Genomic DNA, 17,164 nt, shown 5'->3' on the forward strand with positions numbered 1-17,164 from the left:
AATCCGCCCGTTGTGCAAGTTTGTCAAGCAAACACCGATCAAATCTGAGTGCTTTAATCGCCTAGGGTTTGACCCTTCTGACTGCGTGGCTTGTTTGTTCAGGTGATTTGCAACAACCCCGGGTCACCAGCGTTCAAACACCCCGTACACAACTTGATCGTCTAAATATATATACCTGTCCGCCACGCGTTTCTCCCAGGTCTCCTCTGGCTCCCAGTCGCTGAGAGAATCCAATGCAAGATCAGCAACACTTCCTTGTGTAAATTCGTTATGCTTGTAGTGTTGCGATGGTTCGTTTTATTTTCACTTTTTAGATTTAATTGCAAGATGTATTTCATTGTTTAACTAAATCTATCATCTTTGTAGAAGTTGTAAACATTCTTTTTCTTTATACAGTTAAAAAAATCCCAATACTTTTTGTTTCCATTTGCATTGTTTTTGTTCGTAACTGATCCACACTTACGCTTGTGTGTGTGTGTGTGTTTACGCTTCCTGACCATTTTCCAGCCAACCGTACAGGTAACACACTATCACCAGTTTACCGTGTGTCCCCCCAGAACCACAATACCCCAAAACTGGCAAGAATAATGACAGGCTGGTAAAGGTTTCACACCACGCAATATACACGTTGCAATGTTCACGACAAACACTCAAACATCTCTGATATTGGTGAACAATAAACGCAATATACACGTTGCAATGTTGAAGACAAACACTCAACCATCTCGGATACTGGTGAACAGTATACGTTATATACACGTTGCAATGTTGATGACAAACACTCGAACATCTCTGATATTGGTGAACAATAAACGTTATATACACGTTGCAATGTTGATGACAAACACTCGAACATCTCTGATATTGGTGAACAATAAACGTTATATACACGTTGCAATGTTGATGACAAACACTCGAACATCTCTGATACTGGTGAACAATAAACGTTCACAAAAGACACACAACAAACTACCTTGAAGCGGCCAGTATGTTTTCAGAAGAAAGAATGAAGATGAAGTCGTGGCCGATGATGAAGGAGAAGAATGACAAGACAAGAAGCCGAACACACGATTAAAGAAAGAAAAAGAAAGAAAAGAGAAAGAAACGCCGGCATTATCAGATAAATGTGCGTACCAAAGACAACTGCTGGGATGACCACCATGGAAATGACTGGGGTACATTCCTGCCGGACTCTGCAGGTTGTGGTCAGCGGAGGATCCCTCGTTACACAGCTTGCTGTCTGGTGTACAGGTCAGCTAGGGAGCCTGATGACACGGTGTCTGTGGCCTCAGTGGTCATCTATACCTGTATATCTGATGTGTCATTATGATGTCATTTCACGGTGTCTGGGGGCCTCAGTGGTCATCTATACCTGTATATCTGTGTCATTATGGTGTCATTTCACGGTGTCTGGGGGCCTCAGTGGTCATCTATACCTGTATATCTGTGTCATTATGGTGTCATTTCACGGTGTCTGGGGGCCTCAGTGGTCATCTATACCTGTATATCTGATGTGTCATTATGATGTCATTTCACGGTGTCTGGGGGCCTCAGTGGTCATCTATACCTGTATATCTGATGTGTCATTATGATGTCATTTCACGGTGTCTGGGGGCCTCAGTGGTCATCTATACCTGTATATCTGATGTGTCATTATGATGTCATTTCACGGTGTCTGGAGGCCTCAGTGGTCATCTATACCTGTATATCTGATGTGTCATTATGATGTCATTTCACGGTGTCTGGAGGCCTCAGTGGTCATCTATACCTGTATATCTGATGTGTCATTATGATGTCATTTCACGGTGTCTGGGGGCCTCAGTGGTCATCTATACCTGTATATCTGATGTGTCATTATGATGTCATTTCACGGTGTCTGGGGGCCTCAGTGGTCATCTATACCTGTATATCTGATGTGTCATTATGATGTCATTTCACGGTGTCTGGGGGCCTCAGTGGTCATCTATACCTGTATATCTGATGTGTCATTATGATGTCATTTCACGGTGTCTGGGGCCTCAGTGGTCATCTATACCTGTATATCTGATGTGTCATTATGATGTCATTTCACGGTGTCTGGGGGCCTCAGTGGTCATCTATACCTGTATATCTGATGTGTCATTATGATGTCATTTCACGGTGTCTGTGGCCTCAGTGGTCATCTATACCTGTATATCTGTGTCATTATGATGTCATTTCACGGTGTCTGTGGCCTCAGTGGTCATCTATACCTGTATATCTGATGTGTCATTATGATGTCATTTCACGGTGTCTGGGGGCCTCAGTGGTCATCTATACCTGTATATCTGTGTCATTATGATGTCATTTCACGGTGTCTGGGGGCCTCAGTGGTCATCTATACCTGTATATCTGATGTGTCATTATGATGTCATTTCACGGTGTCTGGGGGCCTCAGTGGTCATCTATACCTGTATATCTGATGTGTCATTATGGTGTCATTTCACGGTGTCTGTGGCCTCAGTGGTCATCTATACCTGTATATCTGATGTGTCATTATGATGTCATTTCACGGTGTCTGGGGGCCTCAGTGGTCATCTATACCTGTATATCTGATGTGTCATTATGATGTCATTTCACGGTGTCTGGGGGCCTCAGTGGTCATCTATACCTGTATATCTGTGTCATTATGGTGTCATTTCACGGTGTCTGGGGGCCTCAGTGGTCATCTATACCTGTATATCTGATGTGTCATTATGATGTCATTTCACAGTGTCTGGGGGCCTCAGTGGTCATCTATACCTGTATATCTGATGTGTCATTATGATGTCATTTCACGGTGTCTGGGGGCCTCAGTGGTCATCTATACCTGTATATCTGTGTCATTATGATGTCATTTCACGGTGTCTGTGGCCTCAGTGGTCATCTATACCTGTATATCTGATGTGTCATTATGATGTCATTTCACGGTGTCTGTGGCCTCAGTGGTCATCTATACCTGTATATCTGATGTGTCATTATGATGTCATTTCACGGTGTCTGTGGCCTCAGTGGTCATCTATACCTGTATATCTGATGTGTCATTATGATGTCATTTCACGGTGTCTGGGGGCCTCAGTGGTCATCTATACCTGTATATCTGATGTGTCATTATGATGTCATTTCACGGTGTCTGGGGGCCTCAGTGGTCATCTATACCTGTATATCTGATGTGTCATTATGATGTCATTTCACGGTGTCTGTGGGCCTCAGTGGTCATCTATACCTGTATATCTGATGTGTCATTATGATGTCATTTCACGGTGTCTGGGGGCCTCAGTGGTCATCTATACCTGTATATCTGATGTGTCATTATGATGTCATTTCACGGAGTCTGGGGGCCTCAGTGGTCATCTATACCTGTATATCTGATGTGTCATTATGATGTCATTTCACGGTGTCTGGGGGCCTCAGTGGTCATCTATACCTGTATATCTGATGTGTCATTATGATGTCATTTCACGGTGTCTGTGGCCTCAGTGGTCATCTATACCTGTATATCTGATGTGTCATTATGATGTCATTTCACGGTGTCTGGGGGCCTCAGTGGTCATCTATACCTGTATATCTGATGTGTCATTATGATGTCATTTCACGGTGTCTGTGGCCTCAGTGGTCATCTATACCTGTATATCTGATGTGTCATTATGATGTCATTTCACGGTGTCTGGGGGCCTCAGTGGTCATCTATACCTGTATATCTGATGTGTCATTATGATGTCATTTCACGGTGTCTGGGGGCCTCAGTGGTCATCTATACCTGTATATCTGATGTGTCATTATGATGTCATTTCACGGTGTCTGTGGGCCTCAGTGGTCATCTATACCTGTATATCTGATGTGTCATTATGATGTCATTTCACGGTGTCTGGGGGCCTCAGTGGTCATCTATACCTGTATATCTGATGTGTCATTATGATGTCATGTCACGGAGTCTGGGGGCCTCAGTGGTCATCTATACCTGTATATCTGATGTGTCATTATGATGTCATTTCACGGTGTCTGTGGCCTCAGTGGTCATCTATACCTGTATATCTGTGTCATTATGATGTCATTTCACGGTGTCTGGGGGCCTCAGTGGTCATCTATACCTGTATATCTGATGTGTCATTATGATGTCATTTCACGGTGTCTGTGGCCTCAGTGGTCATCTATACCTGTATATCTGATGTGTCATTATGATGTCATTTCACGGTGTCTGGGGGCCTCAGTTGTCATCTATACCTGTATATCTGATGTGTCATTATGATGTCATTTCACGGTGTCTGGGGGCCTCAGTGGTCATCTATACCTGTATATCTGATGTGTCATTATGATGTCATTTCACGGTGTCTGTGGCCTCAGTGGTCATCTATACCTGTATATCTGATGTGTCATTATGATGTCATTTCACGGTGTCTGGGGGCCTCAGTTGTCATCTATACCTGTATATCTGATGTGTCATTATGATGTCATTTCACGGTGTCTGGGGGCCTCAGTGGTCATCTATACCTGTATATCTGATGTGTCATTATGATGTCATTTCACGGTGTCTGGGGGCCTCAGTGGTCATCTATACCTGTATATCTGATGTGTCATTATGATGTCATTTCACGGAGTCTGGGGGCCTCAGTGGTCATCTATACCTGTATATCTGATGTGTCATTATGATGTCATTTCACGGTGTCTGTGGCCTCAGTGGTCATCTATACCTGTATATCTGATGTGTCATTATGATGTCATTTCACGGTGTCTGGGGGCCTCAGTGGTCATCTATACCTGTATATCTGATGTGTCATTATGATGTCATTTCACGGTGTCTGGGGGCCTCAGTGGTCATCTATACCTGTATATCTGATGTGTCATTATGATGTCATTTCACGGTGTCTGTGGCCTCAGTGGTCATCTATACCTGTATATCTGATGTGTCATTATGATGTCATTTCACGGTGTCTGTGGCCTCAGTGGTCATCTATACCTGTATATCTGATGTGTCATTATGATGTCATTTCACGGTGTCTGGGGGCCTCAGTGGTCATCGTCCAGTCTGCACGTCCCTCCGGCAGGGTTGCTGTGCTCACCACACGGCACAGTCCATGCACTGTCCACTGAAGGCCTCAAGATTTCCTCAGTCACCACAGCATCCATTCCACGTGCATGTCTGACTCACTGCCTCTCGCTGAAGCGCGCGCGCACGCACACACACATACTGTTACACACGCACACACACACACACACAGACACATGTACAGCAAACTATATACCCTAAAATGACAATAATATAGGGACTTCATTCCACCGATAAAATCACCCCTATAATTATGTAAGGACAGGGGTCAGTAAAACCTAATGGCTCCACACTGGTCTCCAGAAACATCCAGTCCTTTTTCACACGACACACATTGACGAAGGAACGTTTGCTGTGTTGATGCCTGGTGTTCCTGGCTGTTCGGGGACAGACTGGCACTTTGCATGCTGCACTTCCTTCACTTCACGACGTCTGTACTGCTGGTGTTCCTGGCTGTTCGGGGACAGACTGGCACTTTGCATGCTGCACTGCCTTCACTTCACGTCTGTACTGCTGGTGTTCCTGGCTGTTCGGGGACAGACTGGCACTTTGCATGCTGCACTGCCTTCACTTCATGACGTCTGTACTGCTGGTGTTTGTGGCTGTTCGGGGACAGACTGGCACTTTGCATGCTGCACTGCCTTCACTTCATGACGTCTGTACTGCTGGTGTTCCTGGCTGTTCGGGGACAGACTGGCACTTTGCATGCTGCACTTCCTTCACTTCATGACGTCTGTACTGCTGGTGTTTCTGGCTGTTCGGGGACAGACTGGCACTTTGCATGCTGCACTGCCTTCACTTCATCACGTCTGTACTGCTGGTGTTTCTGGCTGTTCGGGGACAGACTGGCACTTTGCATGCTGCACTTCCTTCACTTCATCACGTCTGTACTGCTGGTGTTTCTGGCTGTTCGGGGACAGACTGGCACTTTGCATGCTGCACTTCCTTCACTTCATCACGTCTGTACTGCTGGTGTTCCTGGCTGTTCGGGGACAGACTGGCACTTTGCATGCTTCACTTCATCACGTCTGTACTGCTGGTGTTTCTGGCTGTTCGGGGACAGACTGGCACTTTGCATGCTGCACTGCCTTCACTTCATGACGTCTGTACTGCTGGTGTTTGTGGCTGTTCGGGGACAGACTGGCACTTTGCATGCTGCACTGCCTTCACTTCATCACGTCTGTACTGCTGGTGTTTGTGGCTGTTCGGGGACAGACTGGCACTTTGCATGCTGCACTTCCTTCACTTCATCACGTCTGTACTGCTGGTGTTCCTGGCTGTTCGGGGACAGACTGGCACTTTGCATGCTGCACTTCCTTCACTTCATCACGTCTGTACTGCTGGTGTTCCTGGCTGTTCGGGGACAGACTGGCACTTTGCATGCTGCACTGCCTTCACTTCATCACGTCTGTACTGCTGGTGTTTGTGGCTGTTCGGGGACAGACTGGCACTTTGCATGCTGCACTGCCTTCACTCCACACCAACTACAGACGTGAAACTCTGCACTGCTCGCCTCTGGATATACTCTACGTCATTTGATGGTCTCAACAGAGAGATTTTTCTGACCGTAAAGATGATCACAGGACAGCAATGATACGTTTAATTTCACGGAGTTTCTCAGAACAATCCAGACCTTCGTTCGGACGTAGACACATGTTTACTGTTATTAGTTTTTTTGTTGTTGTTGTCAGTCTGCAATAGTGACCTAGTCGGTCAGTTGACAGTAGACACATGTGTTTTCAGGAGTTGATTGAAACCCCTTTGAATCCTTCGTTTTCATACTATCGGCTGTCTTCTGTTGTCAAGGGCGAAAACTGGAAGACATTGTTATCCGCAGTTTTGGTCACGAAGGGGTACTGTGGACCTGACAGTCATCACGAGTCAAGCTCCCACAAAATGAGATCAATCACAGGAAGACATGTGGATGCCAGTATAATGAAGAAATGAATAGTCAGCCGCTCAGTCCGCCATCTCGCAATACTGTACGAACTAAGTTTGATCTGCAGTCTGAAAGGTCACCTACATATTTCTTGAGCACAAAACAAAATCAACGTATATTTAGTTCTGGTTGAGTTTCATACACGGGTTTCCGTTTAAGTTTGTAGATTGTAGAAGTTTGGTTGATTCAAAAGTGACCTGAAAGTTTGTTTTTTCAGCACACAAAAAAGACAGTGCATACTATGTAGTTCTGGTTGAACTGAAAGTGTTTGGGTGTTACATGTTTTTCCTTTCGTTATAAAAGGAAGTCCTACTGTTCCATGTAGGGCCTACTCAACAGCCTTCAGTTTAAAAAACAACAAACAAACAAAAAAAGTAAGTGTTTATAACAGGAAACCCTGCTGTTCCATGTACTCAACAGCCTTCAGTTAAAGTGGTTAAAACAGGTAGCCCTGCTGTTCCATGTACTCAACAGCCTTCAGTTAAAGTGGTTAAAACAGGTAGCCCTGCTGTTCCATGTACTCAACAGCCTTCAGTTAAAGTGGTTAAAACAAGAAGCCCTGCTGTTCCATGCACTCAACAGCCTTCAGTTAAAGTGGTTAAAACAGGAAGCCCTGCTGTTCCATGTACTCAACAGCCTTCAGTTAAAGTGGTTAAAACAGGAAGCCCTGCTGCTCCATGCACTCAACAGCCTTCAGTTAAAGTGGTTAAAACAAGAAGCCCTGCTGTTCCATGTACTCAACAGCCTTCAGTTCTATCTTGGGCTTGGCCTCGTTCCGACGTCTTGGAGGCAGGTGCAGGGAGTCAAAACTCCTGACGATGCTGCTGACGTCCCCCTGACTGCGGCGCTTCTGCAAGGGAGACAAGCTCTTCTCCAGCAGCTGGTAGCGAGGGTCTGCCGTCTTGCTCTCCAGCTTCATCCCGTAGCGGCCCGTCATCAGGCCTGACCTGCCCTGCAGGAGGAGGAGCGGGGAGGGGCCGGCCAGCCGGGACCGTTGGGACCCGGCAGAGTTGGGTGCGGAGGACGCCGCGGAGGCGGAGGGGGGTCTGGAGGTGAAGGGGGAGGAGGGAGGTATCCTCCGAGGGCTCAGTCCCCGGGACTCTGCCGGGCTTTGTCTGACGGCGGGTTTGGAGGAGGAGTGGTCGAACTTGACGTTCCTGGGGTTGGTGCCTGTGGGGGGCAGGAGGGGGGACTGGGGCGGCTTGCCGACACCACCCTCCTCCCTGTCCCCCGCCGCTGACTGGAGCGGGACCAGGGTCTGTCCCGTCCCCCCTCCCACACTGCCAGGCCGGCTGGTGGGGGTGATGGGGGTGGCGGGGGGAGTCCTCCTGTTCCTGCCGTTACCTCCCTTGGCAGACCCCTTCCTCCGGGCGCCGTCCTTCTTCTCCCCCTCCCCCTCCCTCCGCTCCCCGGACTCCCCACCGTCCTCTGTCCATCCCTCAGGGTCGGAGCGGGCCCCGCCTTTGCTGCCCCCGCGCCGCCTGGTGGGGTCCAGTCTGTGGAGCAGTGCCTGGCGGGCGTTGTTCCAGCGCTGCTTGGCCCTGGTGCGGCCCGTGTCCCCGCCTGCCTGGCTGCACGTGCTGGGGGCGGCGCTGCTCGCCCTCCGGAGCAGCTGGCTGGACTTGCGCTGCATGCGGTCCGTGAAGACCTTCTGCTCGTAGGCGTTCTGCGCCAGGAACTGCACAGGGTGGGACACAGCACAGCGACACGTCACACTGAGCAGAGAAAGGGGTGGACACAGCACAGCGACACGTCACACTGAGCAGAGAAAGGGGTGGACACAGCACAGTGACACGTCACACTGAGCAGGGAAAGGGGTGGACACAGCACAGTGACACGTCACACTGAGCAGGGAAAGGGGTGGGACACAGCACAGTGACACGTCACACTGAGCAGGGAAAGGGGTGGACACAGCACAGTGACACGTCACACTGAGCAGGGAAAGGGGTGGGACACAGCACAGCGACACGTCACACTGAGCAGGGAAAAGGGGTGGGACACAGCACAGCGACACGTCACACTGAGCAGGGAAAGGGGTGGACACAGTTTCAGTTTCAGTTTCACTTTCTCAAGGAGGCGTCACTGCGTTCGGACAAATCCATACACGCTACACCACATCTGTTGAGCAGATGCCTGACCAGCAGCATAACCCAACGCGCTTAGTCAGGCCTTGAGTGCATGCTTACATATTTGTGTACCTATGAAAGGGGATTTCATTTTACGTAATTTCGCCAGAGGACAACACTCTCGTTGCCATGGGTTCTTTTTCAGTGCGCCAAGTGCGTGCTGCACACGGGACCTCGGTTTATCGTCTCATCCGAAAGACTAGACGCTCAGTTTTGATTTTCCAGTCAAACTTAGGAGAAAGGGCGAGAGCGGGAATCGAACCCACACCCTCACGGACTCTCTGTATTGGCAGCTGAGCGTCTTAACCATTCTGCCACCTTCCTGGTGGACACAGCACAGTGACACGTCACACTGAGCAGGGAAAGGGGTGGACACAGCACAGCGACACGTCACACTGAGCAGAGAAAGGGGTGGACACAGCACAGTGACACGTCACACTGAGCAGAGAAAGGGGTGGGACACAGCACAGCGACACGTCACACTGAGCAGAGAAAGGGGTGGACACAACACAGTGACACGTCACACTGAGCAGAGAAAGGGGTGGACACAGCACAGTGACACGTCACACTGAGCAGGGAAAGGGGTGGACACAGCACAGTGACACGTCACACTGAGCAGGGAAAGGGGTGGACACAGCACAGTGACACGTCACATTGAGCAGAGAAAGGGGTGGACACAGCACAGCGACACGTCACACTGAGCAGAGAAAGGGGTGGACACAGCACAGCGACACGTCACACTGAGCAGGGAAAGGGGTGGACACAGCACAGTGACACGTCACACTGAGCAGAGAAAGGGGTGGACACAGCACAGTGACACTGAGCAGAGAAAGGGGTGGACACAGCACAGTGACACGTCACACTGAGCAGGGAAAGGGGTGGACACAGCACAGTGAAACGTCACACTGAGCAGAGAAAGGGGTGGACACAGCACAGTGACACTTCACACTGAGCAGGGAAAGGGGTGGACACAGCACAGTGACACGTCACACTGAGCAGAGAAAGGGGTGGACACAGCACAGTGACACGTCACACTGAGCAGGGAAAGGGGTGGACACAGCACATTGACACTGAGCAGAGAAAGGGGTGGACACAGCACAGTGACACGTCACACTGAGCAGGGAAAGGGGTGGACACAGCACAGTGACACTGAGCAGAGAAAGGGGTGGACACAGCACAGTGACACGTCACACTGAGCAGAGAAAGGGGTGGACACAGCACAGTGACACGTCACACTGAGCAGGGAAAGGGGTGGACACAGCACAGTGACACGTCACACTGAGCAGAGAAAGGGGTGGGACACAGCACAGCGACACGTCACACTGAGCAGAGAAAGGGGTGGACACAACACAGTGACACGTCACACTGAGCAGAGAAAGGGGTGGACACAGCACAGTGACACGTCACACTGAGCAGGGAAAGGGGTGGACACAGCACAGTGACACGTCACACTGAGCAGGGAAAGGGGTGGACACAGCACAGTGACACGTCACATTGAGCAGAGAAAGGGGTGGACACAGCACAGCGACACGTCACACTGAGCAGAGAAAGGGGTGGACACAGCACAGCGACACGTCACACTGAGCAGGGAAAGGGGTGGACACAGCACAGTGACACGTCACACTGAGCAGAGAAAGGGGTGGACACAGCACAGTGACACTGAGCAGAGAAAGGGGTGGACACAGCACAGTGACACGTCACACTGAGCAGGGAAAGGGGTGGACACAGCACAGTGAAACGTCACACTGAGCAGAGAAAGGGGTGGACACAGCACAGTGACACTTCACACTGAGCAGGGAAAGGGGTGGACACAGCACAGTGACACGTCACACTGAGCAGAGAAAGGGGTGGACACAGCACAGTGACACGTCACACTGAGCAGGGAAAGGGGTGGACACAGCACATTGACACTGAGCAGAGAAAGGGGTGGACACAGCACAGTGACAGGTCACACTGAGCAGGGAAAGGGGTGGACACAGCACAGTGACACTGAGCAGAGAAAGGGGTGGACACAGCACAGTGACACGTCACACTGAGCAGAGAAAGGGGTGGACACAGTGACACGTCACACTGAGCAGGGAAAGGGGTGGACACAGCACAGTGACACGTCACACTGAGCAGGGAAAGGGGTGGACACAGTGACACGTCACACTGAGCAGGGAAAGGGGTGGACACAGCACAGTGACACGTCACACTGAGCAGAGAAAGGGGTGGACACAGTGACACGTGACACTGAGCAGGGAAAGGGGTGGACACAGCACAGTGACACGTCACATTGAGCAGGGAAAGGGGTGGACACAGCACAGTGACACGTCACACTGAGCAGGGAAAGGGGTGGACACAGCACAGTGACACGTCACACTGAGCAGAGAAAGGGGTGGACACAGCACAGTGACACTGAGCATAGAAAGGGGTGGACACAGCACAGTGACACGTCACACTGAGCAGAGAAAGGGGTGGACACAGCACAGTGACACGTCACAATGAGCAGAGAAAGGGGTGGACACAGCACAGTCACACTGAGCAGAGAAAGGGGTGGACACAGCACAGTCACACTGAGCAGAGAAAGGGGTGGACACAGCACAGTGACACGTCACACTGAGCAGGGAAAGGGGTGGACACAGCACAGTGACACGTCACACTGAGCAGGGAAAGGGGTGGACACAGCACAGTCACACTGAGCAGAGAAAGGGGTGGACACAGCACAGTCACACTGAGCAGAGAAAGGGGTGGACACAGCACAGTCACACTGAGCAGGGAAAGGGGTGGACACAGCACAGTGACACGTCACACTGAGCAGAGAAAGGGGTGGACACAGCACAGTGACACTGAGCAGAGAAAGGGGTGGACACAGCACAGTGACACTGAGCAGGGAAAGGGGTGGACACAGCACAGTGACACGTCACACTGAGCAGAGAAAGGGGTGGACACAGCACAGTGACACGTCACACTGAGCAGAGAAAGGGGTGGACACAGCACAGTGACACGTCACACTGAGCAGAGAAAGGGGTGGACACAGCACAGTGACACTGAGCAGGGAAAGGGGTGGACACAGCACAGTGACACGTCACACTGAGCAGGGAAAGGGGTGGACACAGCACAGTGACACGTCACACTGAGCAGGGAAAGGGGTGGACACAGCACAGTGACACGTCACACTGAGCAGAGAAAGGGGTGGACACAGCACAGGGACACGTCACACTGAGCAGGGAAAGGGGTGGACACAGCACAGTGACACGTCACACTGAGCAGAGAAAGGGGTGGACACAGCACAGTGACACGTCACACTGAGCAGGGAAAGGGGTGGACACAGCACAGTGACACTGAGCAGAGAAAGGGGTGGACACAGCACAGTGACACTGAGCAGAGAAAGGGGTGGACACAGCACAGTGACACTGAGCAGAGAAAGGGGTGGACACAGCACAGTGACACTGAGCAGAGAAAGGGGTGGACACAGCACAGTGACACGTCACACTGAGCAGGGAAAGGGGTGGACACAGCACAGTGACACTGAGCAGAGAAAGGAGTGGACACAGCACAGTGACACGTCACACTGAGCAGAGAAAGGGGTGGACACAGCACAGTGAAACGTCACACTGAGCAGAGAAAGGGGTGGACACAGCACAGTGACACTGAGCAGAGAAAGGAGTGGACACAGCACAGTGACACGTCACACTGAGCAGAGAAAGGGGTGGACACAGCACAGTGACACTGAGCAGAGAAAGGGGTGACACAGCACAGTGACACGTCACACTGAGCAGGGAAAGGGGTGGACACAGCACAGTGACACGTCACACTGAGCAGGAAAGGGGTGGACACAGCACAGTGACACTGAGCAGAGAAAGGGGTGGACACAGCACAGTGACACGTCACACTGAGCAGGGAAAGGGGTGGACACAGCACAGTGACACGTCACACTGAGGCAGAGAAAGGGGTGGACACAGCACAGTCACACTGAGCAGAGAAAGGGGTGGACACAGCACAGTGACACTGAGCAGAGAAAGGGGTGGACACAGCACAGTGACACGTCACACTGAGCAGAGAAAGGGGTGGACACAGCACAGTGACACGTCACACTGAGCAGAGAAAGGGGTGGACACAGCACAGTGACACTGAGCAGAGAAAGGGGTGGACACAGCACAGTGACACGTCACACTGAGCAGGGAAAGGGGTGGACACAGCACAGTGACACGTCACACTGAGCAGAGAAAGGGGTGGACACAGCACAGTGACACTGAGCAGAGAAAGGGGTGGACACAGCACAGTGACACTGAGCAGGGAAAGGGGTGGACACAGCACAGTGACACGTCACACTGAGCAGAGAAAGGGGTGGACACAGCACAGTGACACTGAGCAGGGAAAGGGGTGGACACAGCACAGTGACACGTCACACTGAGCAGAGAAAGGGGTGGACACAACACAGTGACACTGAGCAGGGAAAGGGGTGGACACAGCACAGTGACACGTCACACTGAGCAGGGAAAGGGGTGGACACAACACAGTGACACGTCACACTGAGCAGAGAAAGGGGTGGACACAGCACAGTCACACTGAGCAGAGAAAGGGGTGGACACAGCACAGTGACACGTCACACTGAGCAGGGAAAGGGGTGGACACAGCACAGTGACACTGAGCAGGGAAAGGGGTGGACACAGCACAGTGACACTGAGCAGGGAAAGGGGTGGACACAGCACAGTGACACTGAGCAGGGAAAGGGGTGGACACAACACAGTGACACTGAGCAGAGAAAGGGGTGGACACAACACAGTGACACGTCACACTGAGCAGGGAAAGGGGTGGACACAGCACAGTGACACGTCACACTGAGCAGGGAAAGGGGTGGACACAGCACAGTGACACTGAGCAGGGAAAGGGGTGGACACAACACAGTGACACGTCACACTGAGCAGGAAAAGGGGTGGACACAGCACAGTGACACTGAGCAGAGAAAGGGGTGGACACAACACAGTGACACGTCACACTGAGCAGAGAAAGGGGTGGACACAGCACAGTGACACTGAGCAGAGAAAGGGGTGGACACAGCACAGTGACACGTCACACTGAGCAGAGAAAGGGGTGGACACAGCACAGTGACACGTCACACTGAGCAGGGAAAGGGGTGGACACAGCACAGTGACACGTCACACTGAGCAGGGAAAGGGGTGGACACAACACAGTGACACGTCACACTGAGCAGGGAAAGGGGTGGACACAGCTCACTGACACGTCACACTGAGCAGGGAAAGGGGTGGACACAGCACAGTGACACGTCACACTGAGCAGAGAAAGGGGTGGACACAACACAGTGACACGTCACACTGAGCAGGGAAAGGGGTGGACACAGCACAGTGACACGTCACACTGAGCAGGGAAAGGGGTGGACACAGCTCACTGACACGTCACACTGAGCAGGGAAAGGGGTGGACACAACACAGTGACACGTCACACTGAGCAGGGAAAGGGGTGGACACAACACAGTGACACTGAGCAGAGAAAGGGGTGGACACAGCACAGTGACACGTCACACTGAGCAGGGAAAGGGGTGGACACAGCACAGTGACACTGAGCAGGGAAAGGGGTGGACACAGCACAGTGACACTGAGCAGAGAAAGGGGTGGACACAGCACAGTGACACTGAGCAGGGAAAGGGGTGGACACAGCACAGTGACACGTCACACTGAGCAGGGAAAGGGGTGGACACAACACAGTGACACTGAGCAGAGAAAGGGGTGGACACAACACAGTGACACGTCACACTGAGCAGAGAAAGGGGTGGACACAGCACAGTCACACTGAGCAGGGAAAGGGGTGGACACAACACAGTGACACTGAGCAGGGAAAGTGGTGGACACAGCACAGTGACACTGAGCAGGGAAAGGGGTGGACACAGCACAGTGACACGTCACACTGAGCAGGGAAAGGGGTGGACACAGCACAGTGACACTGAGCAGGGAAAGGGGTGGACACAGCACAGTGACACGTCACACTGAGCAGGGAAAGGGGTGGACACAGCACAGTGACACGTCACACTGAGCAGGGAAAGGGGTGGACACAGCACAGTGACACGTCACACTGAGCAGAGAAAGGGGTGGACACAGCACAGTGACACTGAGCAGGGAAAGGGGTGGACACAGCACAGTGACAGTACAACACACCGAGCGGTAAACCAGAATACTGGAACAGACTGCTCCACAGACAAGTTGGGTGTAGCTGACAGAACACAACGAACAGACACTTTGCTCAAAGACAGCAAGTGGGCTGTTTGGTTTGATTCTTAAAAAAAAAAAAACCCCAAAAACCACAAAAAACCCCAACAACAACAAACAAACAAATAACAACACACAAAAACTGAAAAGAGGTACTTCACAGCTGTTAGAAGGCAAAACCCAAAAAACAACAACAAACAAACAAAAAAACAAACATTAAAAAAAAATCCAACCAACCAAACAAAAAACGAGGAAAAGTGGAAAGAATACAATACACCACTCTCTCTCTGTCTGTCACACACCACACCGTTTTCCCCTCCAGGGGTATTTATACTGACCAGTGGAATGTTTAAGACGGGGTTGTCTAACGTGTGTTATCGAGGAGAGAAAAGTGGTGCAGCACGGACTGTCATAACTTGACCTGTGTAATGATGTCAATACCCGTCACTCATATTGTCATACCCTAGCTGGGCTCTAGGATTTAGGTGGGTTTGCTTGGAATTGGTTCATTCTTTTTCTCACTACACATTTCTCTGTGCCAAATTCCAGCTGCTCTCCCTGGGGAGACCGCGTCGCCTCAGAACAGCGCCACCTTTTTTTTGTTTGTTTGGTTTTTGCATGTATATTTGTTTTACCGTCAAAGTGGACGTTTCTACATCATTTTGCCAGTGTCTTGTGTTGTTAGTGGACATTTCTACATCATTTTGCCAGTGTCTTGTGTTGTTAGTTCTTTTTTATGTGTGCGTGTTGTTTCACAGAAATAACGAGCACCCAGACCACTAATCAATTTCTACTGGAGGGTGTGTGGGAATAAACAGCCTGCTTCGTATGTAGGACACACACACACACACACACACACGCACGCACGCACGCACGCACACACTCACTCACAAACCCACGCACACACACACACAATCACTCACACACACACAGACACACAAACACTCACACACACCCACGCATGCACACATAAACACACACACACTCACTCACTCACACACACACACACACACACACACACACTCACACTCACACTCACACACACACACACACACACACCCACCTTGTATCTCTCCTTGGACAGTTCCCACAGCTTGGCCCTCAGCATCCTCTCCTCAGTGACGTTGTCCGTCAGCTGCCCAGACATCCGGGAGCACTGGGAGGTGCCCACGTCGTCAGTCTTCCGGGCCCACGCCTCCATCTCTTTGGTGGCGTTGGTTCGATTCTTGGCCAGCTTGGACTGGGCCATTCTGCCCGGGGCGCTTTTTGGCTTGGGATACATCATGGTAAGCTCACCGCTTTGCTCGGTGTCGTCTTGAAAAGGCAAGAGAAATGGATCCGCGTTAGCTCAGTGTGTCACACTTGTGACTCAGTCATTTGGTTTCGTCTTCAAAGCGGTTGGCGAAAGATGGTGTCCACGACAGCTCACATGTGTCCCGACTCGTGACAGTGAGGGCAGGTGAGGATGGGTCAGTGCTGGTCAGTCGTCAGATGACTCACGTGGACACAGGTATCGTTGGTGTGGTGTGCAGGTGGGGACCAGGTCCACATAGTTTTCAGTCATCCCTCACACTGAAAATGACAGCCAGTCACTTTGTGAATAAAACATTAACCGCCCTTTTTTCACCTCCAAAGAAAGGTTTGGCCCACCTTACACTTTCCAGAAATTCGGTGGATTAGGTGAAACAAAGTATGTGATGATTACTCCGATGTGATTTAAAAAACATTATTACTGACAAAGTTACTCTGTGAGAAGTTTCTGTCCTGTCAGAACACACAAACAGGGAATTAAAACCGCATTCCTAAATGATAACCAAGACATGGGTGAATTAGAGTTTTCTATGCATTT

At 50.8% G+C, this 17,164-nt stretch overlaps 1 protein-coding gene across 1 annotated transcript; it reads right to left on the minus strand.

The window, feature by feature from the left end:
- Positions 1-7,689: 7,689 nt before the first annotated feature.
- On the minus strand, positions 7,690-16,852 carry LOC143292344 (uncharacterized). Its single transcript, XM_076602532.1, has 2 exons — positions 16,379-16,852; positions 7,690-8,661 (listed from the first exon to the last, which is right to left on the minus strand). Exons 1-2 carry the CDS (start codon positions 16,598-16,600, stop codon positions 7,690-7,692), a joined length of 1,194 nt encoding a protein of 397 aa, XP_076458647.1. The 5' UTR covers positions 16,601-16,852.
- Between the last annotated feature and the right edge of the window lie 312 nt (positions 16,853-17,164).

This window comes from Babylonia areolata, chromosome 18 (genome assembly GCF_041734735.1).
Source record: "Babylonia areolata isolate BAREFJ2019XMU chromosome 18, ASM4173473v1, whole genome shotgun sequence".
NCBI lineage: Eukaryota > Metazoa > Mollusca > Gastropoda > Neogastropoda > Buccinidae > Babylonia > Babylonia areolata.

Excerpts from the sequence above, each read along its gene's own strand:
- LOC143292344 (XM_076602532.1), bottom strand. The coding sequence starts at position 16,600 with ATGATGTATCCCAAGCCAAAAAGCGCCCCGGGCAGAATGGCCCAGTCC. Across the intron at positions 8,662-16,378 it reads TGTCCAAGGAGAGATACAAG|TTCCTGGCGCAGAACGCCTA; the intron begins GTGGGTGTGTGT and ends CACCCTGTGCAG.